Source organism: Somniosus microcephalus, chromosome 27 (assembly GCF_052327205.1).
Source record: "Somniosus microcephalus isolate GS21.2 chromosome 27, FLI_Smic_1.0, whole genome shotgun sequence".
NCBI lineage: Eukaryota > Metazoa > Chordata > Chondrichthyes > Squaliformes > Somniosidae > Somniosus > Somniosus microcephalus.
The window spans coordinates 40731574-40756132 of NC_141013.1; the positions used below are offsets into that span (position 1 = coordinate 40731574).

The following is a 24559-nucleotide window of genomic DNA, read 5'->3' on the forward strand; positions in this document are numbered from 1 at the left end:
TCTTCACCACACGGACTGCAGCGGTTCAAGAAGGCGGCTCACCACCACCTTCTCAAGGGCATTTAGGGATGGGCAATAAATGCTGGCCTTGCCAGCGACACCCACATCCCGTGAATGATTAAAAAAAGAAGTGAGGAATTAACGATGGTGATATGAAGAACTTGTGAGTGAATACAGGCAGCATTCTCTCATTTCCACTTGAGAATGCCGTATTCTGAAAGAATATATGAGGTCAGATATGATTGCAAAATATGATAATGCGTGAAGCAGTGCTGGCCTCGATTCTCTGACTCCCACTCCCACCTAGTCAGGCTCCCACATTAGGGGTGCAGCCTCACCAAATTTACTCTGTACAGTTAAACTGCTACAGAACATATTAAATCAGTATTAAGTAACAAAATCTAAAAACCACACCCTTGTCTAAGCCCCTCCATGGCTTCCCCCCCCCGCCAACCAGCCTCTGCACTCTCCCCAGCCCTATCTCTTTATATTCCCAACCAAAACACTCCGTTCCTCTGAGCCCGACCTTCTGTGCGTCCCATGCCTTCGTCCACCTTGGATGAGGGAGCCTTCAGCTGCCTTGATGCTACTCTCTGAAACTCGCTCACTCATCCCCTCTCTGCACCTTCTACAAAGCCCATCTCCTCGACCAAGATTCCAATCACCCGCCTAATCTCTCCCTCCTCAGGTCACCATCCATTTTCTTCCACGCCTGTTTGCGAAAAGCCTTGTGACGTTCCGTTACATTAAAGCCACAAGAAAATGCAAGTTGTGATAAGAGACCAGAAACTATGGGAGTGGGCCTTTGGCGTAGCGGTAGCATCCCCGCCGCTGGGCCAGAAGGTGTAGGGTTTCGAACCCCGCTCCAGACAGTCCCGGCAAGTGGAGTCGGAGCTCTGGCTCTAAATTCTGGGTTGACATCCAGCGGGATACTTGCGTCCGTGGGTGTGGGTGTCCCCCCCCCCCTCGTATGGGTTGTGGGAGCCCGTAAAACCCTCCCGCCGTAGGACTAACCACCCTAATGGCTGGTACGAAGATGGTTACGGTCACGGAAGGAGCGTTAACACGGCCAGAAATCCTTCCACCACTTCATACAGTTCCCCAAAGGGAACAGTGTGAAGACACGTATGACGACGACGACCAGAAGCTATTAGGGGTTCATCTTAACCTAACTCGCGTGGCGGGAAACCCACGGGATCAGGTGGACCGTCGGTTTTACATCCCGCTCAATATTCCTCTCTATTGACTACAATGGAGAGTGAAATCGGGCGGGATAAAAAGGTCATTGCTCCCAATCCCGCCCAGCGAGTTAGGTTCAAATACCTCCCTTTGTCTTCGTCTGCACCATCTGACTTCAGTCTATCTTCCTTGGTTTCTTACCAGGGGATCGGGATGCCGGCTGATCATTAGGTCATTAGGTCCAGACTTGCAATGCTGCAGAAGGGCGTAAGCTTCATTCAGAGTCAGATTGTGGGTGTTTGTCGTATTAATTTTTAAAATGTGATCACCGGATCTAGAGTAAAAGATAAAATATAAATGAAAAGTTTCACATATTTAACTAAAGGCTGATATATTTGTATCCAGAACTGCATAAATGTAAGGCAGCTAATGGGCCGTTGAGCACAGAGAAACATAAAGTGAGGCTAATACAGCGGCCCATTGCATTGAGAATCCCAGTGGGTTGTCCCCTCCAATGGTAGGATGTTGGCCTAAAGCTGCTGAGCCCGTCAGGGGAGATAGCGAACAAAGGTGGGAGACGGACGCTAAGTAGTAACGTGCTTTGTCCCAGGCAGCTCACGTGCGACTCTTACATAGGATTACACAGGATATATGACACAGAAACAGGCCATTCGGCCAACCAGTCCATGCCGGCGTTTATGCTCCACACGAACCTCCTCCCATCTTTCCTCATCTAAATCTATCAGCATAACCCTCTATTCCCTTGTCCCTCATATGCTTGTCTAGCTTCCCCTTAAATGCATCTATACTATTCGCTTCAGCCACTCCCTGTGGTAGCGAGTTCCACATTCTCACCACTCATTGAGTAAAGAAGTTTCTCCTGACTCTGACCCATTCCAACACGACATTCGCAAAGGCCTGGGAATCACTTACATTTCTTCTCTTTTTGGTCACAGGCTGGAGGCAAGGCAGAGGGAGATCCCACAACAAAAGGGAAGAGGAAATAATAAGCGACGAAAGGGCAGAACCTCCAAGTTTGCACCGCCTCACTCGCCATATCGGGAAATCACGGACTGTGCCATCTCTCAATCTCCCGTTCATTGTAATGGCCAGAATGTTCAGGGCAGCCATTTCCTGATATGGCAACGCAAACTCGGAAAAACGTCCCTAAAGCACCACAATAATATATCAAATCTGTATTATGGACTCGTGACGTCATGATGTGGTCGGCAGCCTCATCAGCACAATCTGGGGTCTATCTGACCTTTTGGGGTTGGATTGGTGGAGCGTGCTTGTGGGCCCCAGTGGAGCAGGACTGCTCCACAAAAATAATTCAATACTTTCCTTTAACTGAGCCTCTTCAGTGCAATCACCCGTGGAACTGGTCAAAGAGTGCATGGTGCAGGCCCTGTTCACTTCCCACCCAGTTACGTCATCGGACCCCGATTTCCGTATTGGAAGTGGTCCATCGCCTGAATCAGGCAGGCACTTTGGACACCTGGCGGTAGGCCCCTTTCAAAATGGCGCCGGCCGGTCATAGGTTGGGGGTAAGGCCGCCGATCTCATTCTGAGGCCATTACCACCCCGTTAATGCCAGGCAACGGGAGAGAAAATCGACCCCATTGGAACTGAAGTGCTGTGAGAAAGCTAGCTGGCACAGTGGTATCCCTCTCACCTCTCTGTCTGATGTTATAGGTTCAAGCCCCACTCCAAGGCTTGCGCCTTTAATCTAGGCCCACACTTCAGTGCAGTATTGAGGGAGTGCTGCACTGCCAGAGACGTGCTGCGGATGAGGCGTTAAACCAAGGCAGTGTCGGCCTGTTGAGGTGGATGTAAACGATCCAATGACACTATTTGAAGAAGAGCAGGGAGTTCTCCCACTGTCCTGACCAACATTTCTCCTTCAAGCAACACCACCAAAAACATTAACTGGTCATTCTGACTTGTTATTTGTGGGAGCTTGCCGTGCACAATTTGGCTGCCTACACAACAGTGATTCTACTTCAAAACTAATTTCTTGGTTGTGAAGTAATGGGACAGATGAGCGTGGTGCTGTGGAGTAAACCGTGCAATTGCCACTGAAGGGAGAATTTCCGCCGGTGTAAATGGTAAATCTTCTGATCCACCCCCGGAATGAAGCAGCTCAAAAAAATAGCAAACATCCCGGAAAACTAAACTGCAGCTCAGAAAGCATCGCTCTCCTCCCACCCCTTCAGATCCAATCCCAGCACTGCCTGCGCCAGCCTCCCGAGCCAGCACAGCGACGGCGGACTAGCAGGTGAGTGCTGAATCCCTGCAGCTCTCCCGCTTGCCACACTAGCATTAAATCAGCTCATCTACTGTCCCCGGATCCCCCGGTCTGCCCACCCACACCTACCACACCGCCCACACCAGGAGCGAGCCGACTGTGCCAGGCTGATGTGATCCCATTGGCACTTAAAACAATAACTGTTGCTGAAGGCTCCTTCTGCTCATCAACAATCCTCTCGGCAATGCTGCTCACAGTCAGGCTGCTGAACTCCTCTGATATGGAGTTAAGGTGTCAGCCATGGCTCAGTGGGTAGCACTCTCGCCTCTGAGTCAGAAAGCTTGAGTTTAAGTCCCACTCCAATGACTTGAGCACAAAATCCAGGCTGACACTCCAGTGCAGTACTGAGCGAGTGCTGCACTATCGCAGGTGCCGTCTTTTGGATGAGACATTAAACCGAGGCCCCATCTGTCCTCTCATGTAGAGGCAAAAGAACCCATGGTACTATTTTGAATAAGAGCAGGGGCGTTCTCCCAAGTGTCCTACCCAATATCAACAACACTAAAAATAGCAGATTCTCTGGTCATTATCACGTTGCTGTTTGTGGGAGCTTGCTGTGCGCAAATTGGCTGCTGCGTTTCCTACATTATACCAGAGACTACACTTCAAATGTACTTCATTGGCTGTAAACGCTTTGAGACTCCTTGAGGTCATGAAAAGCGCTATCTAAATGCAAATCTTTCTTTCATGCTGGGTGGTAAAGCCAATTGGAGTACTGGGCGCAGAGTTCAGAATGCTCAGTTCTTGGCACTCTCGAATTTCCAGCCAGAGCGCAGGAGCCCTACAATTGGTCGCACTGAGCTCCGTGTCTAATTCTCCAATCGGCGCTCCCGCTGAGCAAGACTCTTGAGCTGGGAGAAGAGTCTCGGAAAATACGTCCCGTGTGCTTCCAGCTCTTACCGGAGTCTCCCATCCAGATGTGCCACCGATCCCGGAGAGAGTGTGTGGATATAAATGCCAGAAACCTGCAGGTGTATGCACACACTGCACAATCCAATTCCCAAACCAACACCATCCTCTGGGGAAAAGGAAACAGAAGTGACATTAGAGACAGTACATTCCACCGTGACCAGCCGCAGCAGATGCTGCTTCTTAGTTTCTGCCTTGTGAAGTGAAGAGGATTAGATTTCAGCCAACAGGAAACTGAAATGTCTACATCACAGATTTACCGCTAACATATTTCCTGTGCTATCTAACTGTCTTATATAAGTTCGTCATTTCCATAAATGTAGCTGGTCCTTATCTGAGAAAGGATGTTCTTGCCATGGAGGGAGTGCAGTGAAGATTCACCAGACTGATACCTGGGATGGCAGGAATGACGTATGAGGAGAGATTGGGTCGATTAGGCTTATATTCACTGGAGTTTAGAAGAATGAGAGGGGATCTCATTGAAACTTATAAAATTCTAACAGGACTAGACAGACTAGATGCAGGAAGGATGTTCCCGATGGCGGAGGAGTCCAGAACCAGGGGTCACAGTCTAAGGATAAGGGGTAAGCCATTTAGGACAGAGATGAGGAGGAATTTCTTCACCCAGAGAGTGGTGAACCTGTGGAATTCTCTACCACAGAAGGCAGTTGAGGCCAACTTATTAAATATATTCAAGAAGGAGTTAGATATATTTCTTAAGGCAAAAGGGATCAAGGGATATGGGGAGAAAGCAGGGACAGGGTACTGAATTTGGATGATCAGCCATGATCTCATTAAATGGCGGAACACGCTCGAGGGGCTGAATGGCCTACTCCTGCTCCTATCTTCTATGTTTCTATGTTTCATTTTCACCTGGTCACCACTTTCTACAGAGGGGCACAGCCCAGGGTTGAGGGAGCTTCTGTAGAAGGAAGGGAAAGGAAAGGATTTGCATTTAGATAGCGCCTTTCAGGACATCACAAAATGCTTTACAGACAATGAAGTATTTTTGAAGTGTAGCCACTGTTGTAAAGTAGGAAACACGGCAGCCAATTTGCTCACAGCAAGGTCCCACAAACAGCAATAAGGCAATCGGTGTTTTAATGATGTTGATTGCGAGATAAATATTTGCCAGGACACTGGGGAGAACTCCCCTGCTCTTCTTTGAATTGTGCCGTGGGATCTTTTACGTCAACCTGAGAGGGCAGACGGTTTAACATCTCATCTGAAAGACGGTACCTCTGACAGTGCAGCACTCCCTCACTACAGCACTGAAGTGTTAGCCTAGATTTTGTGCTCGAGTCGCTGGAGTGCGAATTGAACCCACCATCTTCTGTCTCAGAGGGTGAAGAGTGCTGCCACTGAGCTAAGGAAAAGTTACCGCCCTGGTGTGGAGCCTCATTGGTGGCAGAGCTAGTCTGTGTATTTAGGAATCTGTGAGTATATTTAAATCGTCTGTGTGTATATTTAGGGATTTATATACGTATTTAAATGATCTGTGTTTCTATTTAATGGGTAGTCACGGTAATGGTCAGGCTATGCTCCTGGTACACAGCCCATTTGATGGGACCAGTCCCTATCTCCTACTCATACTCACCTCTAGCGAGGCTCTGTTCTTGGCAAAATTACCCCCATAGTGCATCATATAAATAATAGTTCACAAATTAGCATTTGCAAACGAGAAGAAAAATTAATTACAGGGGTTAAAAGGTCAAGCATAATGTTTAATTTGTTCTCAGATGTGGGCAATGCTGGAATGGTCACTGTAGTGTATGTACCTTTAAGGGGAGAACTACTTTTTACAGCTCCTGTATACTGTAGTACCGGCAGTGACCACACCTGTATATAAACCCTGAGTAGGGATCTGTACTGTTAGTTTTTGGGTAACTCTCATCCAGTAAACACCTATTGATTGTTCCTCTGCAGTCTCTGTCAATTTATTGAAGGACACCATACATCAAGATTCACGGATTTAACAGTCACATGTACTGTCCATCCCCAGTTGCCCTGAGAAAGGTGGTGGAGGAGCTTCTTCAAATTTCATAGCAATTGTGTGTCCAATGGAGTGGCTTGCTAGACCATTTCCGAGAGCATGAAGCGTCAACCATGAGGCATGGGACTGGAGTCACGTGTAGGCCATACCAGGCAGGGGCAGCAGCTTCCCTTCCCTGAAGGCCATCAGTGAACCAGTTGGCTTTTCATGACAATCTAGCAGTTGTTATGGTCAATTTTTCCGGTGCCAGCCCAGATTTAATGAATTCAATTTCACAACTTGCCATAACCACTGGGTTACTAATCCACTAGCTCACAGTACAAGCTCAGGCAGCCAGTGGCAAAGTCTGTCCAGATTTGGTTGGCTTATAATTTATTGCTGGAATGTTCTTTTGCTTACCTTTGTATAAAGTGATTTCCATAATGATTCTGTCGTTAGGATTTGGTGTCTTTTGCAGGAAGAGCATGTTATCCAGCTCCAAGCTTGAGCAGCTTCCTCTACTGATGTGAGCGGTAGAGCTGATAGACCACGAGCGGCTCAGATACGCTGTTGATTGACCATGGGTGAGGCTGGGGTCCTTTAGACCAGTCCTGACTGTTAGTGTGAGCACACCTTTCCTTACTTGCTGCATTAAAAAACAAAATAAAAACACATTTAAAGGTTTTTTTTGATTGATTTCTAATTAACAAGCTAACATTTTACACTGTATAACGGACAAACTAACCTTAAATATTTGTATAGCTTCATCATGGGTTAATTCATTCATAGACACTCCATTCACCTCAAGTATTTCATCTCCTACATAGTGAAAGATTGACAGTATGAATATATCTATCTATACAAAAGTCTTGCATCTCGTGCATCTCTGTCGCACTTCAGATGTCACACTTTAAGGTGTCACAGTTCAGCTGTCACAAGTCAGATGTCACACTTCAAGGTGTCATAGTTCAGATGTCACAGGTTAGATGTCACACTCAGGCGCCACATTTCAAAGTGTCAAAAGTATAAGAAAAGAAAGCCATATGATCTTTCTAATTTGTTTGACCTGATCTCTCCCCATTGCCAGGACCTGTGGATTTACAGGCATCTGCCAATCTACAGAAACATACCTCAACAACTAGTGATTGACATCGAATGCGTCTATTTCCTGACCACCTCCTATCCAATGGCCTTAAAGGAACACGACCAGTTAAACACGGTCCACTACGCATCTAAATATCACAACCATGCCCCTGACCCCGGACTACTGAAATCTATAACAGTTTATTTCCCCACTGAACAATTCGGCTCATTTTCTCCTTCACCACGTGGGGCAGTGAACTGGCGGAGTGAATTACTCGTCTGCCTGGTTTTCATCTCCTTTGGATTTCCATGGGAATAAATATTGGATGTGTTCTGTAATGAGCGGGGTGGTTTGAGTGAAGCTGAAAATTACCCCCAGTGAAAATTGGATAGTGACAAAGTGCATTGTGTGTGATAAGTAGTGTGCATCTTAATGTGTGTTACAGCCTAACAGTTTGGTATGTTACCTGTTGTCAATGAAAAATCAAGAAGGTAGTTTATCTAACAGTTTACACCTGACTAAATGGAGTGGTGATTCCAGACTTTTAACTTCTTCTATCACACGTCCCCTAGCATATAAAACTACAAACCACACCACACCATCCCTGTTAGTGGGCAAATTGAACTTTTTCTGCTCAGCCTTACTATTGAATGTGACTGGCTCGCTCTGGACCTAGTCAGCTCTCTTCTTCAGGGAGGTTTACCTTCTCCCTCTCCCTCTCAGCAGACTTTAGGAGGCTGACACAGAGCATGTGTTCAGCTGTCCCCTTTGTCCTCTCGCTGGATAGGAGGTGAGCAGTTTGATCTCTCACCCCTCCCCTTCTGGGGATTGGCCAGTAGAACTGCCAATTAAACCAGGTACCGCCCCTCCTCCTCCCACCTACCCCTCCCAGATGGAGCCCCCTGGAAACTATCCCCTGCTGCTGTCAAAATGAATAGGTTCATCCTGTCACAATGGGACTGGGTGGTTTATAGGAAGGTATAGTAATCTGGGATGTAATGTTTAAGTTATCCACCAGATGGAGCCAAAGATTAAGGTATCACATTCACCAGTGTTTAAGGTAATGGGTCATGTAGTCAATGTCCTGGTACACCAGTTATTAAGGTAATGTGGCATTGCATTATGGGTATGACTCAGAGGTGAATCCTCCATCTTGGCATCGTGCAGTTAGAAAGACTGTGTTTTGCTTGCAGCCTGTAAGAGATGTTTCTCTGCTACACTGTATAATTAAACAGTTGGGTTTGGTTCCTAATAACTCGCTTCTCTCAGTTTCTGACCTTACCACTCGGATATCACATATTGGCGACGAGGATCTACAGATCACATCTTGAAGAAGAAACAAAAAAGAGCACTGAATAGAGGATCATGGCTCCTACGGTAGGAAAGATCTCTGCTTTTGATGTTCCGACTCAGACCTGGGATGAGTACTGCGAGGTGCTGATGCATTTCTTTGGAGCAAATGATATAGATGATGTCGCGAAAAGGAGAGCTATTTTGCTCACTTCCGTGGGAAGTCAGACGTATAGTTTAATGAGAAACTTATGCAGTCCCGCAAAGCCGGGAGACAGTACATTTGCTGAATTAGTGGCCTTGCTGAAGGAACATTTCAATCCCAGCGTTTCAAATTTAATTCACGGAACAGGAAACCGGGAGAGACTGCATTGGATTATGTAGCGGTGTTGAGAAAATTGGCACACGATTGCAATTACGGGAACAACCTGAAAGACATGCTGAGAGATAGGCTTGTTTGCGGGATAATGGAGGATCGAATGCAGAGGAGATTATTGTCCGAGACTGGGCTTATGTATGAAAAAGCGTTGGAACTTGCTCAAGCCATAGAGACAGCGAACCGAGATGTAAAAGAAATACAAGGTTAAGACTGGGCTACGACAAAGCAAGTTGGAGGTCAGGTTAATGTGCACAAGTTAAAGTTGCGTCAGAAACCACAACGTGAGCATGTAAAGGCATGTTATAGATGCAATGGCGATCACCTGGCGAGGGAATGCAGGTTTCTGGAGGAAAAGTGCCACAAGTGTGGGAAAAAAAGACATATAAAACGTGCATGCAGGGCAAAAGCAACCGTGGAGGAATACAAACAAAAAGGGGGAGGAAAGCAAAACCTAGGAAGAGAAGTGAAAAAACAGGGAGCACATTGTTGTGTATGTAACCGTTCTACCTTTAAGAGAACTATTGTATGTAACCGTCCACCTTTAAGAGAACTATTTTAGGTGTTGCACTACTTTATTTTGGCTGCTGTATACTGTAATACCGGTGGTGACCACACCGGTATATAAGTGCTGTGTAATGAGTGATTGGGAAGATTCGCCCTGACCTTCGAATAGTAAAGTCCTGTTAAAGTTACTCTTGTAGTCTGTGTATTAATTCGCCATAATACCTACAGACTTTACAGTGGCGACGAGTTCGATCTTACCCTGCGGCAACAATACTTCCGAAGCAGTTAACGAGCGTCGAGAAGAGGCACCCACCCTCGTCGTTCTGCTGAGAGAAAACTCGAGTCTGCAGAGCAAGGAAGAAGGAAGAATTCAGACATGAAGCCTTCCATCAGCAACAGGCACTGATTGTCCCTTCTGCCACGGTGGTGAGTGAGCCGATCAGCACGAGAAGCAAGTCGGCCACGGTGACTGTGAGTAAAGGGAAAATAAAAAAAATAAACAGAGGATAAGGGCGGTGAACTCGACCACGGTCGGGGGAAAGGAGCCGGACAGAAGTCGGGCCCAGAGGCGCTGAGACTGGGGCAGCGTGGAGCACGGAAGCCGCGGTACAAGCGGGCTGGGAGACGCAACGGCGTCATGAGACAGCTAGACCGCGACCGGCGAAAAAGGCCGGGCAGCTACCGAGGCCACGAGGTGCTGCGACCGGGATCGTAAGGCGCGGGAAGATATAAAAATAAATAAACCGCGGGGAACTCAGCCGCAGCCGGGGAGGAAAGCACCGGACTGCGAGAGGGCTGGGAGGCGCGATTGGAGTGAAAAAGGCCGGGCAGCGACCGAGGCCACGAAGCGCTGCGGCCGGGATCGTAAGGCGCGGGAAGATGTCAAAATAAATAAATCACGGAGAACTCAGCCGCAGCCGGGGAGGAAAGCACCGGACTGCGAGAGGGCTGGGAGGCGCGATTGGAAGCCGCTGAGGGAGAGACAGAGCCCGAGTGAGCGGGAGAGACAGAGCCTGAGCGAGCGGGAGAGACAGAGCCCGAGCGAGGGAGACTGAGCGAGATCCAGCCCAGCGGCTGAAACTGTTCGCCGTCAATGGGTTGTACCCAGCGCCGGTTGCCCTGCCGAGAAAAGGGAACAACAGAGCCCGAGCGAGGGAGACTGAGCGAGATCCAGCCCAGCAGCTGAAACTGTTCGCCGTCAACGGGTTGTACCCAGCGCCGGTTGCCCTGCCGAGAAAAGGGAACAAGGAACGCACTGAAGCTGACGCACAGGCTGCGAACCCCGAAAGCCAGCGGTCGTCGCCCGAGGGAAAAGCTTACCCCTCCCGCCAGGGGAAGAAACGCGGGAAGCCGCCAGTAGGTGGGGAAGACGACAGAAGCGGGAAACCGCCATTTTGAAAGTGGGCGGGGGAAGAAGACAAGCGCGGGAAACCGCCATTTTGAAAAAAAAAAGTTAAAGAAAAATTTCGTGTTTGTTTCGCAGAAAGATAGTGAGAGATAGTGAAGATGCCTAAGCATGGTAACATCAACAACTTCGATTCCGAGGTGGAAGATTGGGCCACGTACGTAGAACGTATCGAGATATATTGTGAGGCCAATAAGATAGCAGATGATGATAAAGCTCTCACCTTATTAAACGCAATGGGGGCAAAGACATACGGGCTATTGAAGCATCTTCTATCACCAGCTAAACCGGCGGATCAGACTTTCGCTAATATTGTTGCTGTCCTGAAGGATCATTTGAACCCCACACCACTGATGTTGGCGGAATGATTCAAATTCTATGCGAGAACGCAAAGGAAAGAGGAAAGCAACGCGGAATACTTGGTCGAACTGCGTAGACTAGCGAAATACTGCCAGTTTGGGGAAAATCTGACAGGCATTGAGAGACAAGTTCGTGTGCGGGTTGTCGAAGGAAGAAACACAAAAGCGTCTGCTAGAAGAGAACGATCTCACACTTGATAAGGCTGTCCTTATTGCAGCATCGCACGAAGCCGCAGCGAGAGGCACAGCGGAAATGCAGCTGAAGGCAGCGGTACTCAGTGTGGATCAAATTACTTCGGGTACATCGAAATGTTATCGTTGTGGGAAGACAACACACGACCAGAACCAATGCTGGTTTAAAAACCAGGAATGTAGAAAATGTGGCAAACTTGGTCACATAGCTAAGGTATGCCAGTCAGGAAAGAAGACCAACAACAACAAAAAAAAGTCACCGCAGGAAAAGTACAATAAGGTACACAAGGTGGCTGAGAAGAGTTCAGATGAACAGAATTCGGATTCAGACCCAACCGTTCAGGAACTGGGTAGTCTGAGAATTCACAATGTGAGTAAGGAAGCTGACCTGCAAACTATCTGGGTCATGCTAAAAATAGCCGGAGTCCAAGTGAAAATGGAATTGGACACAGGATCAGCCCTATCAGTCATAAATCGAAGGGATTACAACTGGCTATTCTCACACATACCCTTGAGAGATACCAAGATCGTATTGCAGACATACACGGGGCAGAAAGTATACCCCATGGGAAAGATAAAAGTCAAGGTGAGAGACAGGGGCAAAGAACACCAAGGAATGTATTTATATGTACTACCTGAGGGAGGTCCACCACTTCTGGGACGGGAGTGGATCTGGGAAATAAACATGGAATGGCACTATTTAAAAGCAATAATGAGTGAGAACTCGGTGAAGACAATCAGCTCAGACTCTGAAACGGATGACGATAAGATCAGCCCAGGTGCGAAAGACAAGTTTAAAATGGACTTGCTGACTAAGGTTGGAAAAACGAAGGAGTGCATAAATGCTTATGCTTCAGAGGAGAACAAAGTTTCAGAACAGAATTCCACTGAACAATAACAACATAGTTTGACAGAGAATTCTGAGTCTGTCCAGTTTACAGATATGCACAATTCTGAGGAACACCGGGCTCGAACTCAACTCCATTTCAAATTACAACAGCAATTAGAACAATTGAGTTGCCGTCTCGAACAAGAGATGAAAGCAATGAAAAAGTTCTGTGACACAGAGTGGGAGAACCTGGAAAGACAACAGAAACAGCTGATGGAGAAAAAGGAGCAGGAGCACACAAACCGTCGGGGCAAGGAGGCCAAACGAATCAAAGCTGATTCGGTTTCAGAAGGTGCGTGCTTTAATCTGGTGGAGCAAGAGGTTCAGCAACTGAAAGCGCTTGTTAGCGGATTGCAGGCAGAAAAGACTGATTTGGTCGCCATGAACTCCGAGCTCCTACTGAAGTTGGGTGCAGCATCACCGGACGATTCAAGTGGGGAAATTCGAATGGTGGAGGCTGTGGATGATGGCGAAGTAGAAACAGCAAAGGAGCCCCAGGGCAAGGTTATAAACAGCCCTGCAGCTACTGGGAAACGTATGAGGTCAGAAGAGTTAACGGTCAGCCAACTCTTTCATATGCTGAAGGACAAGACTCTGAAATGGGAACAAATTGAACATGAGTTTAAATCTTCAAAGGAGAGGGGTTTGGAGTTAACGGTCAGCCAACTCCTTCATATGCTGAAGGACAAGACTCTGAAATGGGAACAAATTGAACAGGAGTTTAAATCTTCAAAGGAGAGGGGTTTGGAGCTCCCAAAAGTTATTGAAATAGCTGAGGTTGCAACACAGACTGAGAAGATGGCAGCAGAGCAACCCTGGGATGCCAAAAGTACGCTGACTCACGTCAATGTTGAACAACAGAAGGTTGAAACAGCTGCTGCAGTAGAGGGATTGAATAGTCCGATCAACCAATCTCCGAATGAAGTTGAAGTATTGAAATCACAAATGACGTCATTAGTAAAAGACTTGCAGGAAGCCCAGAAAAAGCTGGATGAAGCTGAACGCCTGAAGAAGTCTCTTCAGGAAAGATGTCTGGATTTGGAACAAAAGCTGGCTAATGTCCAGCTGGGTATGGAGGAAATAGAAGACCCTCTCACTGGCCTAGCTCAAGATGACACCGAATATTACCATGACCTGTTGGACGACATCGAATATTACGATGACCTGTTCTGCCCAGCTTGTGATGAAAACTCCCAAAGTGCAGAAACCATGAAGAATCACAAAAAGTCCAAGGAACATCGGGAGATGGTGGCGCTACTACGGAAAAAGGAGGACGAGAAGGAGGAACTGTGCATGCAGCTGGCAGCTGACAGTGGAGCCCAGAGAGTCTCCAAGAAGCAGAAAAGGAAAAGACGAAGCAGAAGATGATGATCATCTGGACCATCATCATCACTACTAGATCACGCACGGGGTCCCTCCGAACGGAGCCAAATCAGTTCGGAAGTAGAAAAACTTTCCAAGGTACTCAAGCTTTTAGAAGTCAGCAATGCTGGTTCAGAAGTGACGGAAGTTCAAGCTGTTAAGTCCATTGAAGGACTATTGGATGAGTCACTCCAGCAACGTGAACCGACTACACCACAGGGAACTGTTACAACACCGAGGCGTTGTCCGGACCGAGTCAGGAAGCACAGGAGACGCCTCCACAGAGACTGAATCTGTGAACTGTTTCCGCAGAGACTGAATCTGTGAACTGTTTTCCCGCAGAGACTGAATCTGTGAACTGTTTTCCGCAGAGACTACATCTGTGAACTGTTTTACATGAAGTTGGATATATGTTATGTTTAATGGGGAATAAGTATGTTGTAAGCTAAAAAGGGAGGATTGTTGTGTATGTAACCGTTCTACCTTTAAGAGAACTATTGTATGTAACCGTCCACCTTTAAGAGAACTATTTTAGGTGTTGCACTACTTTATTTTGGCTGCTGTATACTGTAATACCGGTGGTGACCACACCGGTATATAAGTGCTGTGTAATGAGTGATTGGGCAGATTCGCCCTGACCTTCGAATAGTAAAGTCCTGTTAAAGTTACTCTTGTAGTCTGTGTATTAATTCGCCATAATACCTACAGACTTTACACACATCACATCAGCGGAGAAGCTGAGAAAGAAGACGACATGTTCATAATGCATAGTATGCTAGAGAACATTCCAAAAGTGGATCCTATCACTTTGCAACTGACAATAAATGACTCTAAGGTCAACTTTGAAGTGGATACAGGATGCGGCATAACCATAATGAACAGGGAGGAGTACTCAAAATTGTGGAACCGTGCAAAAGTTCCAGAGTTAAAGTCTTGCTCTATGCAGCTTAAAACATATACCGGTGAACGAGTGGCGACATTGGGTACAGCTACTGTAACTGTGCAACACAGGGACACCGTGGAACAGCTACCTGTAGTTGTAGTATCGGGTTCCGGACCAAACCTGTTAGATCGGGGCTGGATACAAGAACTTAAATTAGACTGGGGAGCAATAAATCAAATAGAGGGAGGCAAACAGTTGTCTTTGCAAGAAGTGTTGATTGAACATGAGAACGTGTTCAAGGAAGAACTTGGCACATTTAATGGCCACCCAGCTAAGATTTATGTAGACAAGGAGGCACTGCCAAGGTTTTTTAAACAACGACCTGTGCCGTATGCCATGGAACCAAAGGTAGAGGCTGAGCTTGACCGTCTTTTGAGAGAGCACATTCTGGAACCCGTGAAATGTTCAGAATGGGCAGCTCCCATTGTACCTGTTTTAAAACCGGACAATTCGGTAAGACTCTGTGGAGACTATAAATTGACAGTAAATAGGGTGTCTAAACTAGAACAGTATCCTATTCCCAAAACAGAGGATCTCTTTGCGAACCTGGCTGGAGGGAAGAAATTCACAAAGTTGGATATGAGTCATGCATACTTGCAGATTACACTAGATGAGGAATCCAAGAAGTATGTCACCATAAATACACACAAGGGTTTGTTTACCTATAACCGCTTACCACTTGGATATCACAGAAGGTCTAAACCTACAAGGCTACAGACCAAGAGCTGGAAAGTGGGATTAGACTGGATAGCTCTTTTTCGGCCAGCACATGCGAATGGCCTCCTTCTGTGCCATAAATTTCTATGATTCTATGAAATCGGCTTCCATTGTCTCAGCTGGTGCCAGCCAACATTCCACAGACCAGTCCATCTGGCTTGGCTTGGATACGTACCTCCTCCTGCCCCCACCCTCCAACCTCTGGCTGCAGTGGGGGGGTTTTAAACCCTTGTGAGCTCAATCTAACTGAAAATGTAACGTTTCATTATAAATCATATCAAGATTAGCTGATCACTTATTTCATTGCTGTTTGTGGGAGCTTGCTGTGTGCAAATTGCAGCGTTTCCCCTCATTTAAACAGTGACTACACTTCAAAAACACTTTCTTGGCTGCAGCATTTCCCCGACTTCCTGAGGTTGTGAACAGCGCTGTATAAATACAAGTGATTTCTTGACAACCATGAATATTTTTTAAAACATCCTCAATCTCAAAGAGGAAACTGAATTACATGTTCTCTGTATTACAGAGTAAAAACCTCCACATGATGCATCTCGAGGCAGCTCATGTGATTGGCTCCACTGTTTTAAGCAGGAGTCTGTATTTGCATATTGAAGCTGGTAATAAGCTTGTCACTGGACGCCAATGAGCTCTCCCACATACAGTTAACACAGGCTGCAATGTGTTTACTTGCAAAAAGCAGAAGTGTTGCCTCTAAGGGGCCCACGTGAATGCAAGGCCTTCTGGGTGCATCAAGTTCCCCACACTTTCAGCTCAGCCAATCAAAATGAAAAGCACTAGAGACATGCACTCTCTGCAGCAGTATTAGCAAGTTTGCAGATTTCAGCAACGTACAGTTTGCAGATTTCAGCAATGTACAGTTTGCAGATTTCAGCAACGTACAGTTTGCAGATTTCAGCAACGCACAGTTTGCAGATTTCAGTAACACAGTTTGCAGATTTCAGCAACGCACAGTTTGCAGATTTCAGCAGCGCACAGTTTGCCTGCATCTGGCTAAGGCTGAACCAGATTGTTCGCAACCTTGGTGTCATATTTGACCCCTAAATGAGCTTCTGACCACATATCCATCACTAAGAACGCCTATTTTCACCTCTATAACATCGCCCGCCTCCGCCCCTGCCTCAGCTCATCTGCTGCTGAAACCCTCGTCCATGCCTTTGTTACCTCTAGACTTGACTATTCCAACGCACTCCTGGTTGGCCTCCCACATTCGACCCTCTGTAAACTTGAGGTCGTCCAAAACTCTGCTGCCCGTTCACCCCTCACCCCTGTGCTCGCTGACCTACACTGGCTCCTGGTTAAGCAGCGCCTCGAGTTTAAAATTCTCATCCTTGTTTTCAAATTGCTCACCCCTCCCTATCTCTGTAATTTCTTCCAGCCCCACAACCAATGTTTCCTTTAAGCTACGCGGTTGCGCAGCGCTCCAGTGATCCTGCGCCGCTGGCTTGCTGCCTTTTTAATGCAAAAACCGCGCATGTGCGGTATTTTGAATGGCCCGCGCAGCCCCTTAAAGGGACCGTGTGGTGCCAAAAAAATTACAGGGAACATTACCTACTAACCCCTGCCCCTCCTCCGAGGTATCTGTGTTCCTCTAATTCTGGCCTCTTGAGCATCCCTGCTTTTAATCGCGCCACAATTGGTGGCCGTGCCTTCAGCTGCCGAAGCCCTAAGCTCTGGAATTCCCTCCCTAAACATTTCCGCCTCGCTACCTCTCTTTCCTCCTTTAAGACGCTCCTGCAAACCTACCACTTTGACCAAGCTTTTGGCCATCTGCCCTAATTTCTCCTTATGTGGCTTGGTGTCAAATTTTCTTTGATAACGCTCCTGTGAAACACCTTGGGACATTTTACCATGTTAAAGGCGCTATATAAATGCAAGTTGTTGTATGATTTGCCATTTTCAGCCATGTACAATTAGCAGATTTCAGCAACACACAGTTAGCAGTTGTGCAGTGAGCTCAGCAGCATCTTTGCAGGTGTGTTCTGATTGGTGTTTTAGTTGAGCGCTAGTTGTAATTCATTCCTCCTCACAGAAAGTGCAGAGTATATAATAATAAATTACATAGGATTACATCGGATATACGGCACAGAAACAGGCCGTTCAGCCCAACCAGTCCATGCCGGCGTTTATGCTCCACTCGAGCCTCCTCCCGTCTTTCCTCATCTAACTCTATCAGCATAACCCTCTATTCCCTTCTCCCTCACAGAATCACAGAATCACAGAAACCCCACAATGCAGATAGAGGCCATTTCGGCCCATCGAGCCTGCACCGACACATATCCCACCCGATCCCCGTAACCCCTACACCAACACATATCCCACCCTATCCCCGTAACCCCACGTATTTAATCCCCCTAACACTAAGGGTCAATTTATCATAGCCAATCAACCTAACCCGCACATCTTTGGACTGTGGGAGGAAACCGGAGCACCCGGAGAAAACCCACGCAAACACGGGGAGAATGTGCAAACTCCACACAGACAGTCACCCGAGGCCGGATTCGAACCCGGGTCCCTGGCGCTGTGAGGCAACAGTGCTAACCACTATGCCACCGTGCTTGTCTAGCCTCCCCTTAAATACATCTATACTATTCGCTTCAACCACTCCCTGTGGTAGCGAGTTCCACATTCTCACCACTCTCTGGGTAAAGAAGTTTCTTCTGAATTCTCTATTGGATTTCTTGGTGACTATCTTATATTGATGGCCTCTAGTTTTGCTCTTCCCCACAAGTGGAAACACTCTCTCTGTATCCAATCTATTAAAACCTTTCATAATTTTAAAGACCTCTATTAGGTCACCCCTCGGCCTTCTCTTTTCAAGAGAAAAGTGAACCAGCCTGTTCACCCTTTCCTGATAGATCGCAGTTCTGGTATCATCCGTGTAAATCTTTTTTGCACCCTCACTAGTGCCTCTATATCCTTTGTATAATATGGCGACCAGAATTGTTCACAGTACTCCAAGTGTGATCTAACCAAGGTTCGATACAGGTTTAGCATAACTTCCCTACTTTTCAATTCTAACACTCTACTTTCAATTCCATTCCTCTTTCAACAACAACTTGCATTTATGTAGCACCTTTAACGTAGGAAAACATCCCAAGGCGTTTTACAGGAACATAATCAGACAAAAAATTAACAGTGAGAGGAGGAGATATTAGGAGGGATGACCAAAAGCTTGGTCAGAGAGGTTGGTTTTAAGGGGCGTCTTAAAGGAGGAGGTGGAGAGGGGCAGAGGTTTAAGGAGGAGAATTTCAGAGCTTAGGACCGAGACAGCTGAAGGCACGGCCGCCAATGGTGGGGGCGGAGGGAGTGGGGGATATGCAAGAGGAAAGAGATGGAGAAACACAGAGTTCTCAGAGGATTGTAGGACTGGAAGAGGTTACAGAGGTAGGGAGGGGCGAGGCCATAGAGGGATTTGAACATGAGAATGACAGTTTTCATTTGACTGCTGATTAAAGTCTGGCATAATTAGTTAAAAAGAGGAACTAACTTCTTCCCTATCTGTGACCCAAGATATCTTAATGTTTTCGGGGGAGGGAAAGAAGCTACTGTATTGGTGTCTTTGAAATCCAGCTGGAGAGACAGGAACTGGATGGGCGCATTCAAACCTGAAAACTATCTATCATCTTGCGTTTATTAATAGTAACACTTAGGCTGCATTCATAGTGTCAGCTGTGGCTCAGTGGGTAGCACTCTCGCCCCCGAGTCAGAAGGTTGTGGGTTCAAAAACCCACTCCGGAGACTCGAGTACAAAATCTAGTCTGACAGTCCAGTGTAGTGCTGCACTGTCGGTGGTGCTGCCTTTCAGATGAGATGTTAAACCAAGGCTCCATCTGCTCTCTCAGGTGGATGTAAAAGATCCCGTGGCACTATTTCGAAGAAGAGTAGGGGAGTTATCCCCGGTGTCCTGGCCAATATTTATCCCTCAACCAACATAACAAATACAAAATATCTGGTCATTATGACATTGCTGTTTGTGGGAGCTTGCTGTGCGCAAATTGGCTGCTGCGTTTCCCAAATTACAACAGCGACTACACTTCAAAAGTACTTCATTGGCTGTAAAGCGCTTTGGGACGTCCAGCAGTTGTGAAAGGCGCTATAGAAATGCGAGTTTTTCTTTTTGCAACAGTAGCATTGGTGTGAAGTGGATTCATTTTGCACCGATGCTGCAGTTAAACCGTAAATACAATCTGAACCTGAAGTCAGGGCTTAACCTGACCCAGACCGAAGCAGAGCGAGACACCCTGGAGGAAGGACTCTTTACTCTATTTAGCTTCGCTTCGGAATCAGTTCCAAACCGATTTACAGTCCAGAAGTTGGGAATCTTGCTGACACTAACTGTGAATGCGCTGTTCGAGTCACCGTGTCTTTCCACACTCTACTCTTCTCCCCTCCTCTCCTGAAAGCGCTGACTCATGATGGGTCATGGTTCCACAAGCCCCATTTTGAACTCTGCTACTTTACCCAAGTGGTCATTCTTCACGTGGGTGGGCTATTTGACTGTGAGGGACACCACAGCGAAGGCTGATCCTGTCCTCATCCCACATCCAGGTGCACACTGTCCAGCATGGGTCTCTGAATAGTGAGCAGGAACTGCTCTTTCCCTCCCTCTGTTGGGTGTTCAGGCCAATTGTAGTGTGCTTGATACCATCCAACTCAAATTAGCAAACCCTGCGCAGAACAGGGTTTGAACCTGGGAACATCCTGGTCTGTTTAGCTCAGATCCACACTGCACATTACCATTAGAAACAGAACTATCAGAGAGGGCCCAGACTACAATCTCAATAAACAGTTGCAGAGTATTGTAGGTTTAAACAGAAAACTAGACCAATTGGTCATCTCGAAAATTAGATCAAAAATTAGCGATGTGTTTTTTTTATTGCAATCTCAGAAACGTACATTCAGATTTATATCTTCTGAAGCCATTGTACATTTAAGTCTAGCGTCACACAGATCCTCAAGATCATCGCCTTCAGGCAAATGCACAAAGCCCAACTGAAGCTCATACATCGGACATACCCCACCCCACGCCACAGATGTCATCCCATCATACTAGGTGACTGCCAGAGGGGATGTGGCTGGAACAGCCTCCTCCTTCATATATTCTGCAGGTGATCCCACATCTAACCTTTCTGGATTGCGGTCTGGGAGACTACTGGCACCATGGGACCAAAGCCCCCTCTTCCTTCCAAGCAATGCTACACTTACCACATGTCATGTATAGGAGTAGTTTGAGACATGACACGTGGTTAGTGTAGCGTGCTTGGGAGAAAAGAGGTGACTTTAGATCAAAGCTCTTCACCACTGGGGGTTTCCGCCTGTCAATTCTGGGTCTGTTGTCGACTAGTTGATGGAGATTGATTGCTATGATCGGTCAACAGCTCCATTATCGTTGTATCGTGCGACTACCAGGATGGTAGAAGGCGAACTAGAGAGACCTTGGTCTTTTATAATCTAGCAAGTCCCATTTTCCTATGACATTGCAATCTCAGAGGACCCAGCTGCGATTGCCCGAGAAGGAAGGGCCCCCTGTAATGAGCAGTTTAGCACAGCCAATAGCTGCGAGAATTTGCATCCCACCCCTCTGCGGTGAAATACAGCCCTTCCCACTTCCAACGTGCAGCTGAAGAACATGTGGGAGATATGCCGGTCTGAATGAGGGATGTTCGGCCTTGTCTGGAAATGCCAAGTAGTCTGGGGCCTCTTCTTGGGAGCTCAACTATAGCCTCCCCCAGCTCAGCACGCGTCCCCACCCTTTGACCTTGATGAGCAACCATCCCAACAGGCATGACCGCAGGGCATTCCCCACCAATCCCCATTCCCGATCCCAGGCCTAACTACTCCCCCAGACACCAAACAAGCTGCCTCGACTCCCTGACCCACAATGCTCCCAGTGCAAGCACAGTTGTGGAAGTTTCAATGTATCTCCAGTGAGCACCGCGCAATCAACAGACACAATTAGGATTATCAACTCAGATTGGCCATATTCCTGGAGGTCTCACCACACGACCTCCTACCTCCAACCGCCCCGCCCCTACGCTCCCGCCATTGGTTGCCCGACATGTCCATTCTCGTTGTGCCCCGCCTTCTCCCACCAATAGGAAAGCGATTAAACTCTTGATTACCTGATTGGATGACTCTTGATTTTCAGTCAAGCAGTCCTTTTTTCCCATCTCCAATATTTTGATACCAATTTTTATAACTAGTAAACAAGAGCGTTCAAAAATATTTTTAATAACACCATTTTTTTTATTGCCCCGGGGATTTTTCCCCAGGGTTGCTGGCAGCAATGTCCTGACGATTGGTCTTTAAATCCGGGAGACTCCAGGGTAATCCTGGCGGGTTGGCAACCCCCTCGATACAGTGGCTCCATAGAACCCATATGTAAATGTGCCCTTCAATGTATAGCAGCCGATTGGTTTCCAATGACCTTCTTTGTTACAGCGCATGTGAGAGAACCACAGGAACCAGCCCAGTCGTTACTCCCGGGGTTACGTACCTTCCCTCAGCCTGCCATCGGCAGCAGCCGCCCCTTCCGGGTATATCGTCTTCACAAAGATTCCCATTGGTCCATAAACACTGTCTCTTCCTCCGACCACACTAAAGCCTAGTCCCTGGAAGAACGATAGTGATCACACTGCTCAGTTAGACAGCAGAACGTACGCAGAAGTTACAGGAAACTTTCTGGTATCCGGCACGGACGGGACCGACGTGGTGCCGGTTCAGCAACAATTCCGGATAACCGAACGCTATAGTGAAAGATACGGACCTTAGAGCTCCGTATAAAGCAACAAACCCTGTTGCTTCAGAAGAATGTCCACAAGTTGCAAGCATCTCTGTAGCTTAGCAACAGCTGCAGCCAAACCCTTGCCTTACTCAATTTGTTGCTGAGCAAGTAATAAAAGTTATAAAAGTTAGCTGAAACCGACTCCTGAATTTTGCCGGTTAACCGACATTTCCGGTTATTTAGGGGCCAGTTAATCGAAAGTTTCCTGTATAAATAATAATATTAGCATTCTTCTAGCACCTTGTCACATTCAAATGTCTCAGAGCAGATCACACAATATATTATTTTGAAGCACATTTGTTATATGGTTAGAAATTGGACCTTATTACATTTGTTTTAACGGGTGTAAAACAGGCACAATGAGAACCAATTTCAGGGACTAATGTCCTATGCCCCAAGGAACGTCCGACCCAAAATTGGCCGCACAAAACAGGCTTTAGGTTGTCTGCCTAAAACAGGTGTATGCTAATGAGGGGCCTAACACATGTGTTCGGAGCCCTTGGGGAAACTGGGCTGCCCTGAGCGGGGCAGGTGTCGGGCCTACTCTCAAGTTATCCAGGTGTGGCTGCGGCCCAGCAAACGGCCGCCACCGAAAAGGTAAGTACGTGGAGTGGGGGGGAGCTGGAATATTCCAACCGGCTCCACGGCACTCCTGATGACCACGACCAGCCCCCTCCCCCCCCCCCATCCTCCACCCTCTTCCAGGCACTTACTTGAGGGCCACGGCCGGCGAGGCAAGTGGCCCATAATTCATTTTCGGAGATGGGCGAGCTGCCTGTGGAGGCGCGACAGACTCACCCAAATTACTGAATTGAGGCCTGAGGCCCAATCTCGGGCCAGGCCTCGTGTCTCCAGCTGGAGTGAGGGCTGATTGCGCAGTGCCGATTCTAGGCTTGAAAACAGGCCCAGACAGATTTATACCCCAGGTGAGCTGAGTCCGAGTTTACACAGCAATGTAATCATTCACTGCTTGATGGCGCTGTGCAAAGTTCATTTATGGGGCAACTTTAAAAGCAAAGTATTTTCATACGTTGCTTCTTTTCATTTCCTTACTTAGAAAAATAACAGAAAGCAAGTCTTACCTTTCCTCGACCTTTCATCAAAACAATGTTTGAAATGACTGAGGGCGGCGCACTGCAGCACGAGTGGATTAAATGAGCTGAACTTAAAGATCGAACGGGTCTTGTGATCATCTGCAGGAAAAGAACACAGATCACAAAGGGAAAATCCCATTGGCAATAAATACCAGCCAGCCCTGAAACCCCGAGAATAACTCTGTCTCATGATTTAATACCCAGTTAATAAGGAAACACTCTGATGGACAGCTGCTGTAGAAATTGGAGCAGGTTTTTCACTTTTTTACCTGGCTATAAATAACTCAGGTGTAAATAACCACCTGGGCAACAACAACAACAACTTGCATTTGTATAGCATCTGTAGCTCTTGTTCATACGTGTTCCAGGCCAATTGGGCATGTGATGTAATTTGTATGACAGGCTGTGCTTGGATCAGTCAACAACAACAACAACTTGCATTTATATAGCACATTTAACATAGTAAAACATTCCAGGGCGCTTCAAAGGAACATTATCAGACAACATTTGACACTGAGCCACATAAGGAGATATTAGGGCAGGTGACCAAAAGCTTGGTCAAAGAGATAAGTTTTAAGGAGCGTCTTAAAGGAGGAAAGAGAGAGGTAGCGAGGCGGAGAGGTTTAGGGAGGGAATTCCAGAGCTTAGGGCCTCGGCAGCTGAAGGCACGACCACCAATGGTGGAGCGATGGAAATTGGGGATGCTCAAGAGGCCAGAATTGGGAGAGCACAGAGATCGCAGAAGGCTTGAACCCTTGGCCTTTTGACCTAGAGACGACAGTGCTACCAACTGAGCCAAGTCTGACAGCAATTAAATAATTTAGACGTCACATTAAATTAAAAAGAAAGCATGCACATAATGAAACATTGCGGTGCTGCAGTCTGTCTTAATGACACTCAGTCCGTGGTTGCGTAATTGTGTAAATTCCGTTCGCCACGCTTCCTGTGGAACATCTTACATGGACACCTCCAGGAGCTTCCAGCTGTTGAGAGAGAGACTTCCTGTTGCCACAAAGTGAATGTGTTGGAGGATTTCTACAGAGACCTTGTTTCATAGCAACCAGAGAATCAACATGTCTGTCCAACCAGTAGGAATTCACTCCTGCCAAAAATACAAGTTGGAAGTCATTGGAAGGCAGAGGATGATCTAATATAAGCAACAGGTCGA

At 47.0% G+C, this 24559-nt stretch overlaps 1 protein-coding gene across 1 annotated transcript in view; it reads right to left on the bottom strand.

Annotated features, from left to right (window-relative positions):
* il16 (interleukin 16) overlaps positions 1-24559 on the bottom strand; it is a 171479-nt gene that overhangs the window by 64202 nt on the left and 82718 nt on the right. The window contains exons 8-14 of the mRNA XM_085968872.1: positions 24351-24493; positions 23380-23490; positions 22010-22124; positions 7114-7187; positions 6789-7014; positions 4388-4505; positions 1381-1513 (exon numbers count right to left, since the gene is read on the bottom strand). Of these exons, the coding sequence (XP_085824998.1) occupies positions 1381-1513; positions 4388-4505; positions 6789-7014; positions 7114-7187; positions 22010-22124; positions 23380-23490; positions 24351-24493 (920 nt within the window). The remainder of the gene's footprint in view (positions 1-1380; positions 1514-4387; positions 4506-6788; positions 7015-7113; positions 7188-22009; positions 22125-23379; positions 23491-24350; positions 24494-24559) is intronic.